We start from the raw sequence: 14,640 nt of genomic DNA on the forward strand, positions 1-14,640 counted from the left end.
GCGCCCCCGCCAGAGGGAAGCAAAGCCGGGAGTGAAAAGTTGCTGGGCCCCTCCTGCGCCCCGTTTGTCGCTCCTTCCCAAAGCTGGGGCACCTGGGAGACAGCAGGGTGGTGAGGCGCCCCTTCGCCCCATTTTCTGCTCTCTCATAAGGTTGGGGCACCCGGGCGTGAGCAGAAGCGGTGTGGCATTCCCCGTTAAGGGAGGGTTTCCCCGGGAAAGGGAGGAGGCACCGAGCGCGCCGGGCCGTGGAGACACGCCTGCCCGGCTCGGATCCGCGACCCGGGGCCGGCGGCCTCCCTGGAGGGGCTGGGGAGCGGGCTGGACGCCCGGCTGAGACGTGTCCGGGGCGCGGGGTTCCTGCACCCGGGCGCCCCCAGCGGGTTCCGGGAGGCGGCCAGTGCGCCCCCGTCTTGGGCACGGGAGCGTGCGCGCGCGCCGGCCGGACGGAGAGCCGGCGGGGCCGGCGGGAGGTGGGGAGTGCAGTAGTGGAAGACGCGGCTGCGGCGGCAGCGCCCGGGGCAGTAGCTGCAGCCCGGGCGGCGGCGGCGGCGGCGGAGCGGTGGTGCGCAGTCGGCAGCGCAGCCTCTCCTCTCGGCCTATCTCCGGCTGCTCCGCCGTCCCCTCCTCCCGGCCCCATCTCTGGCGTAGGGGGGCCGACGACTAAGCCACTGTGAGCAACCCCCAAAAAAAAAAAAAAAAAAAAAAAAAAAACCGCATTGGAGGAGCCTGGCCGCAGGACCCCTCCTCCCTGGCGCCCCTCACCCCTCGCTTCCCCCCCCCCCCGAGCCCCCCCTCCCGGGCGCCCGCCTCCCTCCTTCGCGGACTGTCTCCCGACTCGCCGGCTGAGAGCCCTTTTTGACTGCGAGCGGCGGTAGCGGAGCAGAGGCGGCGGCGCGGGACCTGCAGTCGCCCGGGATTCCCTCCAGGTGACGATGCTCTGGTTCTCCGGCGTCAGGGCTCTGGCTGAGCGTCCCTGCCGGCGCTCGCCCGGGATTACCTGCTGCGTCTTGCTGCTGCTCAATTGCTCGGGGGTCCCCATGTCTCTGGCTTCCTCCTTCTTGACAGGTAGGGGAGGGGGCGGGAGGGACCGGCCCTCCCGGACGCAAGCTTGGTACCTGGGAGCCGAGGCACTGTCTCGCCCGGGAGACCGGAGGGTGGGGAGCGAGCACCTTGGCGCCTGCCACTCGCTGGCCGGTGGGGATGAAGCGAAGCCCGCCGTGTTAAGGGGTGGGAAGGCAGTGAGTAGGTTAAGGGGTGGAGGACTGAGAAGCTGTTAGCATCAAGAGAAATTCTATTGGAATTTGAGAAATTTCTTTATTTTTATTGTTTGCCTCAACCCTTGTTTTGATCTCTTCCCTTCATGTACGTATCAAGGAAAAACATTTGCGCCGTTTTCCACATACCCTTCTTTCTCACTCTACAAGGTTCCGACATAGCTTCTGTGTAAGGAGTGCTTTTTAAAACACTGGCACTCCAGACTTTGAATTTAAAGAAACTGTCATATTTTAAAAGGGTAATACCAGCAGGATATAATAATGATATGCTTTCAGGCAGGTGAAGTCCTCAGCTACTATTCTGAAGGACATACTTTACTGACACCTGGTGCAGAAAAGAAAATATTGAGTCCGTTTCTAAGAGAGGAGGAAAGAAGATTGTTTCAAAAAGTGATTTAAACTCAAGATTATATGAGGCAGATTCATAGAAAGGCCTGTTCATTGCCACAGTCCTGAATTTTGTTCTGCCCTAATGTCCACTTTGAATTTTTTTTTTTTTTTGTGCATATGGGGATATGTGTTTAGTTGAAATACCTTCATCAAGGAGGAGGAGTATTAAAGAGTCAGTGAAATACTTGGATTTGTACTTAAGTCATCTGAGAGCACAAAATCTGTTTATATATGACAGGCTTTTTTTTTAAACCTCAAATAAAATTATTTAAAATAATTATTTCTGGGGGGATTTGGTTTTGTTGAGTTTGATAATTTAAAACTCATTAGAGATTTCTGAATCTGGGTAGTTGCTTCAAAAAGGATTAGGGTAAAAATTTAAATGTTTGCAATAATGCCATTCAGTGAGATTGAATTTTCCCCTTCACTTCAGGTTCTGTTGCGAAATGTGAAAATGAAGGTGAAGTCCTCCAGATCCCATTCATCACAGACAACCCTTGTATAATGTGTGTCTGCTTGGTAAGTATGGAGATCAGGTAATGTGAAGCCCATTGCTCCATTAGACAAGGTGAATCCATTAAATGTAATAATATAACCAGATCTTAAAAATGGTTTTTAGTCATTACAAAACTGCACATAGCTGGCAAATTGAATTCAGTTGAATTTCTTTGGGATTCTTATTTTTGACATCATCCTTATAGAAATAAAATTAAGATGGGCTTTGTGAGGCATTGTCTCAGTGATAAAATTACCGTTGGCACTGTCTGTTCCCGGAATGGCTGTTGCCACCAAATCATGGGTGCCACCACACTTTCTGCCTTGATTCTGTCGTCTTAGTGGGAAGATGAGATAACGTTTATGTAAAAGTCGGGGATAAGATATCCCTGACAAGGGGAAAGAGAGGTGACAGTCACAGAGAACAAACATGAGGATGAGGTGTAATCTTGGATTTCTTTGCCTGTGATACCCTAAGATCTCCAGAACAGTCTTTATATTTCTGATCTGGGAGCATGAGTCAGAAAGGACATTCTATCCTTAACAGAGAATGACACTTGGCCGTCAGCTGCTTCGTTAACACTGGCAGTGGCTAATAGACTAAAAAAAAATTTGTTTCCATTTATTTTGGTTTAATACTTAATGATAAGATCTAATGAGTAACCACATGGGGGAGATTAAGTTATATGAACACGAATTTCTGAGATGAAATATAGACTCACAAAGAGCAACATATTTGCTGGACAGTGTTTTACATGCCAATCACTTTTGGCAAAACTTGGTTAAGAACTACACATCACAAAACCCTGTTGGAAAAACATTAAGGCAGTCAAATGCAAAGCCCAAAAGTGATAGATGACTGCTAGTTAACAGATCAACATGCTGTATGGAACCGTAGAAGGGATTCTTCTCAATTTAGGTGAAAGCCAAGCCATCTGGGTTTAAACTACCCAAACTTTCTCATGACAAGGGATGAGGTCAATGTTGCAAAATGATAAATGAGTGAAGGTGAATGTCTGTATCAAATGATTATCAGGTTCTGAAGACTAAGGGAATCAACAGAAACAGAGGTAAAAATACATTACATTTGCTGAGATGGTAAATGTTGTTACCTTAATAAAAGAGAGCCAGGAAAGGGGCTCTTTAGATTTTGTTTACCAGCTGCCGAGTCAGTTAGTGATCCTTGACTAAATGACCTGTTGAAATTTTGCATTTAAATTTTGTCTCCATTGTATATTTACAAATGTAGTGGGGGGTGGAGGGTGGGTTGGGGGAGTGATAACCTTCCCTTTTCACTGATCTTATCTGTATAAAATGAGTAAATTATTTTATCTTAATCTCTTAAGATTTTAGGGGACATTACTGAATAACATTTAAATGTGCTCGGAGCTCCACATGTGAAAATAGCGTTTTTCTCTTTGGCAGTGTTACTACTTATAAAGTTTAAATATACAGTTTGCAAACTGTTCCCGAATAACATTATGAAAAATTCTACACAGAGCAATCCCCCTTTTCAGTATTCTCGTTAGGGTGGAAAATAGTGCTTTTCTTTGAGAGCACAGCCTTACTGAAAATAAGAGAGTTGTTAGAATCCTGCTGTTTTGAAGCTAAAAGAATGAATCAGAAGAGAAAAGAAGCCTCAGTTGGGATTCGAGTGGGAATGATTATTTATTCTAAAAAGTATTGATTAAGCTCAGAAGGATAGCAAGTTCATTTATATCTTCAACATTTGAAGGTATCTCCCTTGAGTGAGAGCTGTTAGATATCCTTTTATAAACACGTGAAGTCCTGACTCTGGCAATCCCATTTACTTGTTATTCGTAAGATGTCTTGAGCTCCTTCAGGAGCTGAAAGGTTCAGTGATACGTTCTCCCGACCTTTGCAGAGGTTTAGGATTATGGGACCCAAGCTGTCATAGTCGGTGCTTCCAAACATTTGTAATGACTTGATAAAATTGAGAAGGAATAGATGGATGGCCACTTCTCTATTTGTGTATGTTCTCGTAAGTTTCTGAGGGATCTACTGCAGTCCTTGGATTTCAAAGCACCCCAGACTGCAGTGAGGCTGGTTGGCATTGTATACTTAGGTTGGAAGATAGCCATTTTTAGCAGATAGATAATATCAGTAACAGCAACATTTACGAAACACTTTATTTGCTGGCACTTACCTAAGCCCGCATTATTTAATTTAGCCATCACAAAAGTCCTTTGAGACCTTTTACTACCCCCATTTTACAGGCAACGAAACTGAGGCTAAAGAGTCTTGTAGCTTGTGAAGTTCATATTGTAGTAGATAGAGCTGGAATTTGCTCTCGGTTTCATCTGCCTCTAGGGCACCTACCTATAATCAAGTGGAACAGGCTATTTGCTTAATTAAAGGTGTGAAAAAGCAAGGAAAAAATATGAAGATTGTTGAATCATTTTACTTCTCAGTGCTGCTTGAGTTATTTTGTTTTTTTCTTTTGAGTCTTTTTGGAGTTCAGTTAGCTAACATTTGTTAATCACATTATATGAAAGGAAAATCTCGTTATGATTTCAGCTGACCTGCAGGGAGCTTTAGTTGTGAGCCGGTTTTATGTATGTACATTAAGAGGGTATGTAATAGTCAAAACTGTACTTTGGATAAAGAAAATAGTCATATTTAGTTTGTGTTGGTCCAGCCTTTTGGCAGAAAGGTACCTAAAGCTGAGCACAAGTTCATATCTTATTTCATAACATGTAGAAAAAAAAAAAAGGCTAACCTCAACGTATGCTTAAAAAAGACGTAAAATGTTACAGTTGGGAGGAAGTAGGTGGCATGAAGTCCTGTATGTAATTACAGTGTAAAAGCCTGAAAAACCCCACAAAATCAACTTGGCCTGATTTAAACCTTTAAGCTCCGAAATGTTTTAAAGTGGAATGAGCTCATTTCTGTGGGAATTTTGAGGATGACAGCGGGCACGGTGGCCACGGCAAGCAGAACTGAATAATCGTATTCTCATTTATCCTCGTCTGCTTCGGCCCAGCATCTTGCCAGAATCCGCTGTGATCCAAGAATAACCTGTCTGTTACTGGTGATGGATATAGTTTTAAAGTGTAGGAGTCAGAAAAGCTTCAGTTCATCTATTCAAGGGGAAGGTGAAAGTTGGACCACTGTCATGAAATTGAGGGAATCCGGTAGGCAGTTTAGATCAAAGATGCCAGTGCTCCATTGTTTAGTCAGAAAGCAAAGCGTGGCTTTCCTCCGCCTTAAAAAACGGGCTTTTATGGGGCTGAGGAAGGAAGGCTCAGACTCACTGCTGTTTTGTATGATTTTTTTCCCCCCTGCTTGCTGGAATTTTTTTTTTTCCCCCAGAATGCCTAGGAAAACACATTGGTGCCTTTCCTGAAGTACAGCTGATAAGAGCCAGCCATGCTCGGATAATGGATCTAAAACAATTCTCTGGATCTTTCGGGCATCACCACGTCCACCAAGTGTGACTTAGAGGTGGCACTCCTACTTCTTGTCCCTTTTCCACCTAAGTGTCACATAGAAGGAAATGGCACCAGCCAATGAGTTCGGCCCAGTACTGGAAACCTGAGAAAACTTTGGAGGCCGGGACTCAGAAAACCAGAAGTCAGTCAGAGCTTAGTTTGGCATACGTTTTGTTCAGCAAAAAACATTATTCTGAGGTTTAAATTTCCTCTTTTAAATCCGGAGGTGCAATGTAGAAATGGACCCTCTGCTCATAAAAAGCAACGTGAAATTTTCTGTTACAAGAAGCGGGCTCCACCTGTCTTAGAGTCAACCAAGTGGTGAGAACAGGGGAGACTTTGTCTGCTGTCTTCTACCTTTTAATCACAAGAGTTCTCTGTCACCAGAGAAGTAGCTACCAGCATCTTTGGTTCTCTGGGATGCCTTATCTCCATAACATCCTCATGTTTTTTTTTTATTGTTGAAATTAACTGGCTAGAGAAGAGATATCTATTATCTGAGCAAGTGTTAGGCACATGTTGAGCATGAGAGAGATAATGTTACATCCGGATTTCATTTGTGTGTGTGTGTGTGTGTGTGAGAGAGAGACAGACAGAGAGAGAGACAGAGAGAACTGGGGGTGGGGAGAGAGAGAGAAAGGAAATATGAAGTAGTCCAGATGTGTTCAGAGAGATACTGCCCTTAGTATATGCACATATACATAGATTTGCCTAAGTTTTGAAAATTGTTTCATATCACATTTATCACAGGTGTTTCGAGCACTTTGGATGCTCACTAAGGAAGTGATCAGGATTTGTTTGTTTGTTTGTTTGTTTTCTGTTTAGAAGGTGTTGTGATCAATTGCCTTTCCATAGAACAATGTATTCAATAGAACAGTTTTAAGGGAAGTAACTTATTTCTAGCATTGTGCTAGCAAGTTCACCAGTACTACCTCTGAAGCAATTATTTCTACCCATGCTTTACTGAGGCTAAGAGAGGCAGAGCAAATGTCCTGAGGTTACATAGTTACTAAGAGTCAGAACTGGGATGTGAAGCCAGTTTCGTCTCCACTAAACCAATTTGCTCTTACTACTTTTTTACTTTTTCTTTGTTTACTATTTAAAGACATCTTTAAGTACTTCTAAGAGCTTCAAAGAGTTATTTCAACCTCTGTGAAGCTGACATAGGCTCTCTTCAGGGGTGGTTCAAGTGATTTTGGTCTGGAATTTGGAAGACCCTTTCAAAGGAAGACCTGCAATGCAGTGAGCTTTTTTGTCTGGCATTGCATCATATTTTGGCAAAGAGCTTTGAATCTGGCATCAGATGGGCCTGGGTTCAAATCTAGGCTCTGTCTCTAACTGGTGGTGAACCTGGGAAGGCTATCTTACATTTCCAAGGCTTGGTTTCCTTATCTGGAGAGTGGGATGAATGTCAATACCAAGCTCAGAGATCTGCTGTGAGAATCAAGTGAACAACAGCATTTAAGGCTTAGCCCTGGGTTTGGCATCCAGCGAGCTCTCTAGAATGATTCATTGTTGTTGTTGTTGATGATGACGTTATTGTTTAAATTCTTATTTCCTCACATGGAATAGGATGCAAAGTTTCATCAGAAAAGGGGAAAAAAAAAAATAGAAGCAGCATGGGGATAATGATGCCAAGCCCACCCATCGCTATGAATGAACGGGGCTAAGTCAGGAACATTTGTGGGGTTTTCTATCCCTCCAGACTTGGACTGGGCCGATCTAGGCTGCTTCCTTATTGGTCCAGTGGTCTGTGAGCCCTGGTATAAGTTTTCCCCTTGCTCTCCATTAAACACTAAAAAAACTTTCCATGGAAGAGGGGCCTCGTTTTTCTGCAGAGTATTTACATCTCTATGCCTGTGGGGTCACCTTCACTTGTACTTTTATTGGCAGAGGGATAGAGTTGGGACTCAGGAGCGCTGTAATTCTGGAAAAACTGCCTAGTGGTCTGGCAACATGGGGATTTTCCTGGCCCGCCTCGTGGAAGTCTCTCAACCCCGTTCCAGACCTGAGTGGGTTTTTGCCGCCCATTTAGTCGTGTGCTCCCCTACCTCATTCCCATCTCGTCCACATCCCATTTTAAACATAGTCGCTGGTCTTTCAACTGCGCATCAACAGTAAACTGTGTTTTAAGTCTAGGAAATAATGCTGAAGAAGGGGAGCCCTTCTGTAGACTGGGGTACAACTATGGCGAAGGCAGGAGAATCAGAAAAGCCAGGCAAGGCAAAACAATGGAAAAAAAGGTCCGTTCATAAAAAATTTGTTGAACAAATAAAGGATATCACTTTTTCGCACCCTCTTCTGTGGCACTTCTGTCCAGCTGATGGTATATTGACTCTTTTGTGATAAAAAGAATACGAATAACACCACCTTTCACGGTACCGGGAGGTCAAGTGTGCTTGTTGAACTTAGTTAAGATCAGCAAATGAGCTGAGTGTGTATTTTAAGACCTCTCGATTCCCAGTTCTAATTCTATAAAACAGTATTCAAAGCACTAGGGATAGCAGGTTATAATTTCAATAATATTATTCTTTCTTCCTTCTCTCCACACTTCATTCTCCCCTTCCATTTTATTTTATTATTTTTAGCCTTTTCTGTGTTTGAAGCATTGTGTTGGTTGGGCACCTTGGGGAGGCAAAGACCAATAGGACAGACCCTTGCCCACAGTCTAATGGGGGAGAAAGACACATGCATAAATAAGTTCCACAGGAGTGACAGAAAAGCACTATAATAGACGTGAACCCGAGCTGAGGCAGCTGTAATTGAAATCTGACTGGACTATCTGGGACCTCGATGGGTAGAGGAAAGCTTGTGGTGGCAAGGCATTGTTGAAGGAAAGGCACAGAGGAGTGTGTGCCTGGGAATTGTGGAAATGGCAGAGTCCTGAGGGCCTGAAGCTCTGATAGAAGCTGAAGCTAGAAAGCCTGGTGGGAACCAGCCAGGGGAGAACCTTGAGGGCAATAATGAGGAGATCGGTTTCACTCATGTAATTGGGGGGTAGGGGGTGGGATTTCTATATTGGTGCAGCCACATGACACAGTAAGATGTGTTTTTTATAAATGCGTCTAGGAGCTTTTGTGGGGATGTTTCCAGCGTGGCAAGGCTGGAGTTTGGACAGCAGACTCTAGGGATCTGTTGTGGTCAGTCGAGAGCAAGCAGCCTGGAGTAGAAGGGGCAGTGAGAATGGAAGAAGATGTTGGGGTAAACCAACGTCGCTTGTTCTTCTGAATTTCTTTAACCACCTTCCAGTTCTAGAATATGTGGATTAAAAGACTCCAAGCCACTCCCAGCAAGACAGTAATAAAATACAGTGTCATTAAAGTGGCATGAAATGCTATGGTGTCTCGGTAGCAGTCACTTTGCTAATCACTTACCGTCTTGAGAGCAGGGTGCAGTCACCTGAATGGAATAGTGTGCTTCCCAGAGCTTACTTTCAAAATTCCATTTTTGCTCTATCCTGTTGCTTGACCCATTTGGCAAATTACTGCATCTGGTAGATATTACCATGATAGTATCTACTGTCAGTGGTAGCACAAATTTCAGGCAATAATCAAAATTGGGTAGCTCACCTTAAAAAAAGCGCACCAGTGTGCTGAGACCCCAAGACTTGCAGAGGAAGTTTAGAGCCATGTTGCTAGCACTTGGCAGTAAAACAGAAGTGGGGGGTGGGGTGAATTAAAGGGAATTTTGAGAGTTCTAGTCAGTGGCATAGACCATGTAGAAGAGAAGAGGTTACTGACATGGGTGCATGTCTTGAGTTTAGACCTGATGAGTTGGCCTGGATATGGATTTTCCAAGTGGAAAAGCCCAGTAGGCTCAGAAGAGAAATCCGGACCAGAGAACAGCAATTCGGTACCTGTCTACATTGAAATACACTTCAAAACTTTGGTAATAAATTATTTGTCTACGCCGAGCTTTCCATAAAGGGGCCTACAAGAGTAATTAGAAGAAGGGTTGTATTTAAGAGAAGGGTAGACAAGGGATACAAGAGTGCTGATGCATAGGGGCACTTGTACCCCAATGTTTATAGCAGCACTTTCAACAATAGCCAAATTATGGAAAGAGCCTAAACGCCCATCAACTGATGAATGATAAAAAAATTGTGGTTTATGTACACAATGGAATACTACGTGGCAATGAGAAAGAATGAAATATGGCCTTTGTAGCAACGTGGATGGAACTGGAGAATGTTATGCTAAGTGAAGTAAGTCATACAGAGAAAGACAGATACCATATGTTTTCACTCTTATGTGGATCCTGAGAAACTTAACAGAAGACCATGGGGGAAGGGAAGGAAAAAAAAAAAAAAGGTTAGAGAGGGAGGGAGCCAAAACATAAGAGATTCTTAAAAACTGAGAACAAACTGAGGGTTGATGGGAAGTGGGAGGGAGGGGAGGATGGGTGATGGGCATTGAGGAAGGCACCTGTTGGGATGAGCACTGGGTGTTGTATGGAAACCAATTTGACAGTAAATTTCATATTAAAAAAAAAATAAGAGAAGGGTAGAGAAGTGTAGAAACCCATGGCAGAGACTGAGTAGTTATAGAAGAAGGAGCAGAATCAGCAAAGTGCAGGCCAAGGCAGAAGAGGTTTGAAGAACAGAAAGACCAGGGGTATTAAATTTTGCAATGTTAGTCTGAAGATTCTAGGAGAATATCGAAGAAGGACCTTTCTCATCATCTTATCGAACTATTTGAAACAGTCAGTGATGGTGCGCACCTCTCTGGTACCTGTTGCACATTTCACATGGAATCGAATTCATCATAGATGGAATTTGGTGGAACCCCATTTGATAGAAATCCAAAGCTAAGATTGCTGTAGCGATTCTGAAAATTTACTGCAAAAATCACAAATTTTCCAAACTTTGATTTGGAAAGATCTTAGCAAAAGTGTTAAATACCACAAGAAATTTTAAAAGGTACCAAAACAAAACTAATTTCGTGGATAAAAGTAATATACTTTTCCAAACATCTTTGGAATGTTTCTATAGTTAAGGGCAAAATGGACAAGACCACACTGAGGCTTTTTTTTTCTTTTTTTTTTTTTAATGAATAAGAGCAACAATATAAAAGAGCCTGGCTAATATAAAATCTTACCATTATGAACTTTCAAGTTTGCTCTATTAAACTGTTAATGGTGCTTTAAAAATATTATGATATAATTTAATCCCTAAGCTAGGTCTTCAGGAAAAATATTTTCGTTCTTCACTAAATTTTCAATATCTGCTTTGTCATTGAAGTATAGCTGTGGAGTGGCGGCCCTGGTGTCTGAAATCCCGGGTTCAAGTCTCACAGGGGCCACCTGGTAGCTGTGCATCACTAAACAGGTGACTTGTACTCTCTGAGCCTTAGTCGTGAGTTCTGGGCAAATCGCAATGGTCTGTGTACCCAGCAGCTTCATCTCTAAAGAGGAATAATAACGCAGGCCCGAATCTGTTGACTGGAGCCATTATCTGAGGTGATACCTGTGGGTTAGACGTACTGATGTTTGTGAAAGGCCTTTGCATAACAGTATGAATGGAATTATTAAGGGTAAGAACCTGAATAGAAGAAAGCGAAGTGTGTGCCATAAACCAGCTTTTAGCAGATGATTTAATGCGTATATATTTTAGGAACAATAGTGTAGGGACTCCTAAGTCTACTCCTACTGTTGGCTTGTAAGACTTTGTGTGAGTTGCCTAATTTTCTGTGTCTCTTTGTGTTCATCATAGGGCCTTGGTCAGAACTGTGGGCTAAAACACGTAAAGTTCTTAAAACAGGGTTTGGAATATGGTAAGCACCTCCAAAATGATACTGCCACTATCTAAGTGCTGTGCAATCACTCCCTCTACAGTGCTTTTAAGAAGCAATTAAATGGACTGTTTTTATTTCATTTTTTTTTAGTTTTTAATCTTAATTTATTTTGAAAGAGAGAGAGAGGGAGAGGGAGAGAGAGAATCTTAAGCAGGCCCCATGCCCTGCGCAGGGCCTGAAGACGCGGGGCTCCATCTCCCAACTGTGAGATCATGACCTGAGCTGAAATAAATCAAAAGTTGGACGCTCACCCAGCTGAGCACCCCAGGCGCCCCTTTATTTAAATTTTTGTCTACACTTATGTAATATGTTTACTGTGAATTACTGTCAGGTAGACAGTGGAACTTCAATAGAGGTGACTGCTATCTTTTCTGATAAAAGATGGAAAATGCTGGTCGTATTCGGGGCTTAGGAAGACGAGTTGCTTCTCTGTTTTTCATCTTCAAAAGTTCACCTCCTTGATTGGTGCCCGTCTACAGACAACTTATCACAATGTGGCCTCCACGGTGAGGCCTAGTTGTCCTTTTTCGACACTTGCCGTTGAGTCAGGAGGTGGCAGGTGGGAGGCAAAAATATAAACTTAATTACTGAGTGGACCATCTGAGCCTGGCACTCCTGAGTCCCCTCCAGTTGAGAGTGTGACTCTGACCAAGCACAGTCACTCATGCATGCCCGTGGTGGGGGGCCTCATCCTTTACAGGCTAATCCCAGATTCACTGATATGACTGGATTTGACACGTGGGCCCTACAAATCCACGAAGCTTTGTAGTTTGCAGCCAGTGGTCCCATCAACTCCGTGGACCGTGCTTGTTGTCTTCTCTTCAACAGCATGCTCTGTGTTGTAGTGCGGTTACCTGGGTGAATTTATGTCTTAGGAGATGAAGTCTGCAAGTCTAAGAACCTTGTCCAGTCATCTCTGCAAGCCCCATAGCTTCAGCGAGAGGTCCGCAACCTTGGGACTTAAGTAGGAGTCAGGCTGGAGTTTCCTGTTTATAGTTTGGGTTGTTAACACTTGGGCTAGTTCCCCCCCACCCCCAAGAATGGAACTCCAAGTTCCAGAACATGATTCTCCCAGAGAGTTTGTCACAGAAGGTCAGCCCTCTCTATAAAAGACATCCTAAATAATCATTACAAAAACACACTTTTCCCTTTGAAAGAATGTACTCACATTTGAAAATTTAGAGTCCTATAGACATTAAGACCTGCTTTTCTTTGTGACAAAAGGAACATTCTCTCTTATAGAAATATCCTGCTGTCAAAGGCAGCAATGTGTGTGACAATACAGGAGGTGTGAGAGGGAAGGATCTGGGATTATCTCACTCCTGCTCTCAAAAGTCACAATGAAAAATGCTTCCCCCATCCTTGTAGCTGCTGGTCTGGGTCATTTCCTCCCCTTTTAGTGAGGCTGGAGCTCCGAAACCCTGACACAAGCCCTAATGTTTATATTGGGTTTTGGATGTTAGCTCCCTTGGCTTCTGGGAGCTGACTCTGTTGAAAATTATGTTTTTCTTTTAAGGACAAAGGCCTTATTGTACGTACATGTTGTGTAGTGTAATGAGGTTTTTTTTTTTCTTTCTTTTTTTAAATGTTAGGTAATGGGTGGTACTAACCCAGATCTGCCAAATGAGAAGTTCAAAGGTAGGTCTGTAACCTGAATGGCAGTTAGAAGGTTTCACGAAGGTAACTTAACAAGAGAAAATGAGGGGGCGGGACAAGTGACATCTTCACTGACCACAGTGTGTGCCGCAAACGCCCCCCTTTGATGGAATAACCATAAAATCACTCTGGGAAAGGACCTGCAGCCTGAGTGATGGTACCCCAGAGACACTTCAAAGAGAATGATAGAGATAATAATAAAAATAATAGCGATAACAGCCATTCCATTTGACTTAAAAAAACAGGCATTTCCCAAATAACTCTTGTATTCTTGGTCAGCTAAATGGATTTTGGCTAGATGGTTCTTCATGGCCGCCTAGGCCATCAGGCCTAGGCTGAGCGTCTTATTTTTCAAGCCTGTGCGGTGGGCCTTTTTGGTTGTGTTGCTTGGTCCTTTTCATCTGGGGGTGACCTCAGGAAACTATTCCGAGAGAGCCTGGGCCTGGACCACAGAAAAAAAGGCATGAAAACCAGAAGGGCCAAAGCTGTTCTTGTATTTCTTTGGGCCTCGGTGAGAGGCATTTTTGGCATCTTTATCTTAATTCTTTTCCTCTTTCTCTGTAAACATCGCTTTTTTTTTTAAAACCTATCTTTCCTAGGTTCCTCTTTGAGAAATCTGTGGACCCCAGCAATGGCATTAAGATTCCTTTAACCCCTCACTGCTTTCTTTTTAGCGAGCAAAGTAATGACATCTGCATTCTTTTTCGTATTTATTCTTAGAGCTTCTTACTGGAAAAAACCGGAATGGGGTGGGGTGGGGGGGAATTCCTTTTCTATTTCATTTTCTCCTTAAGCAGAACTATTTGAGGGGAGATATGACAGTTGCTCCCTCTTGGGTCAGATGCACCTTCATTGTGTCTGTGGTCTGTGGTGCTTGAAGCTTCTGCCTCCGGGAAAGCCTTGCTGTGCCGAATTTGACTGCTTCATTCCATCCCTTTACCTTTCAGAAATTCACAAATCCTAGAGGCCCTCACAGCCTGCTGGCTGTCTCCTGCCTTGTGGATTTATAGTATAAAAGCAGTAGCATCAAGACATCTCACATAGCAGTGTTTCTTGGTCTCGGTGGGGATACTATTTTCCTGAATGAGAGGACGTGAAAGATTAATCAGATATTCTCCCACTCGAGAGCGGCCGCGTACCTGTGTTTACGCTCCTTGGGGGGAATGGGGGCTATTGGAATTGCAATTGCGATGTGGTGATTTCCTGTTTTCGAGCACATGTGAAACGGTGGTTCCGTGCCCAGTGGGACCCACCAGAGGTTGGCTCACAGTCCCATTAGCACATAGGTGAGCACTGGGATGGAAATTCCTTTTCCCCTAAGAGGGAATTTGGGGAAGAGCTGAATGGCTGGGATGGGGGCAAGAATGTGCCATTTTTTCCAATTCTTATTAGTCCAGGGGTGGTTTCTGTTGGAGGAAGTAGCCCTTCTTCCTCCTTACTGAGATGTGCTGGGAATGTATATACCAGAGAGCAGTGGCTTCCTTTTTGTTGTGAATGCTTGTGTGTGTGCATGTAGGGGAATAGTTGGGATTTATTTAAAAAAAAAAAAAAATATATATATATATATATATGTATGTGTGT

General features: G+C 43.7%; 1 protein-coding gene across 2 annotated transcripts in view; it reads left to right on the forward strand.

The window, feature by feature from the left end:
- The first annotated feature begins 570 nt into the window (after nt 1-570).
- The window catches only part of BMPER (BMP binding endothelial regulator), a 251,171-nt gene continuing 237,101 nt past the window's right edge, over nt 571-14,640 (forward strand). The window contains exons 1-2 of one of the 2 annotated variants that reach the window (XM_030308210.1): nt 571-1,065; nt 2,098-2,183. In XM_030308210.1, coding sequence (XP_030164070.1) covers nt 933-1,065; nt 2,098-2,183 — 219 coding nt within the window. In that variant the 5' untranslated portion in view covers nt 571-932. The remainder of the gene's footprint in view (nt 1,066-2,097; nt 2,184-14,640) is intronic. The other variant, XM_032592428.1, reaches the window with a different exon arrangement.

Source organism: Lynx canadensis, chromosome A2, assembly GCF_007474595.2.
Source record: "Lynx canadensis isolate LIC74 chromosome A2, mLynCan4.pri.v2, whole genome shotgun sequence".
Taxonomy (NCBI): domain Eukaryota; kingdom Metazoa; phylum Chordata; class Mammalia; order Carnivora; family Felidae; genus Lynx; species Lynx canadensis.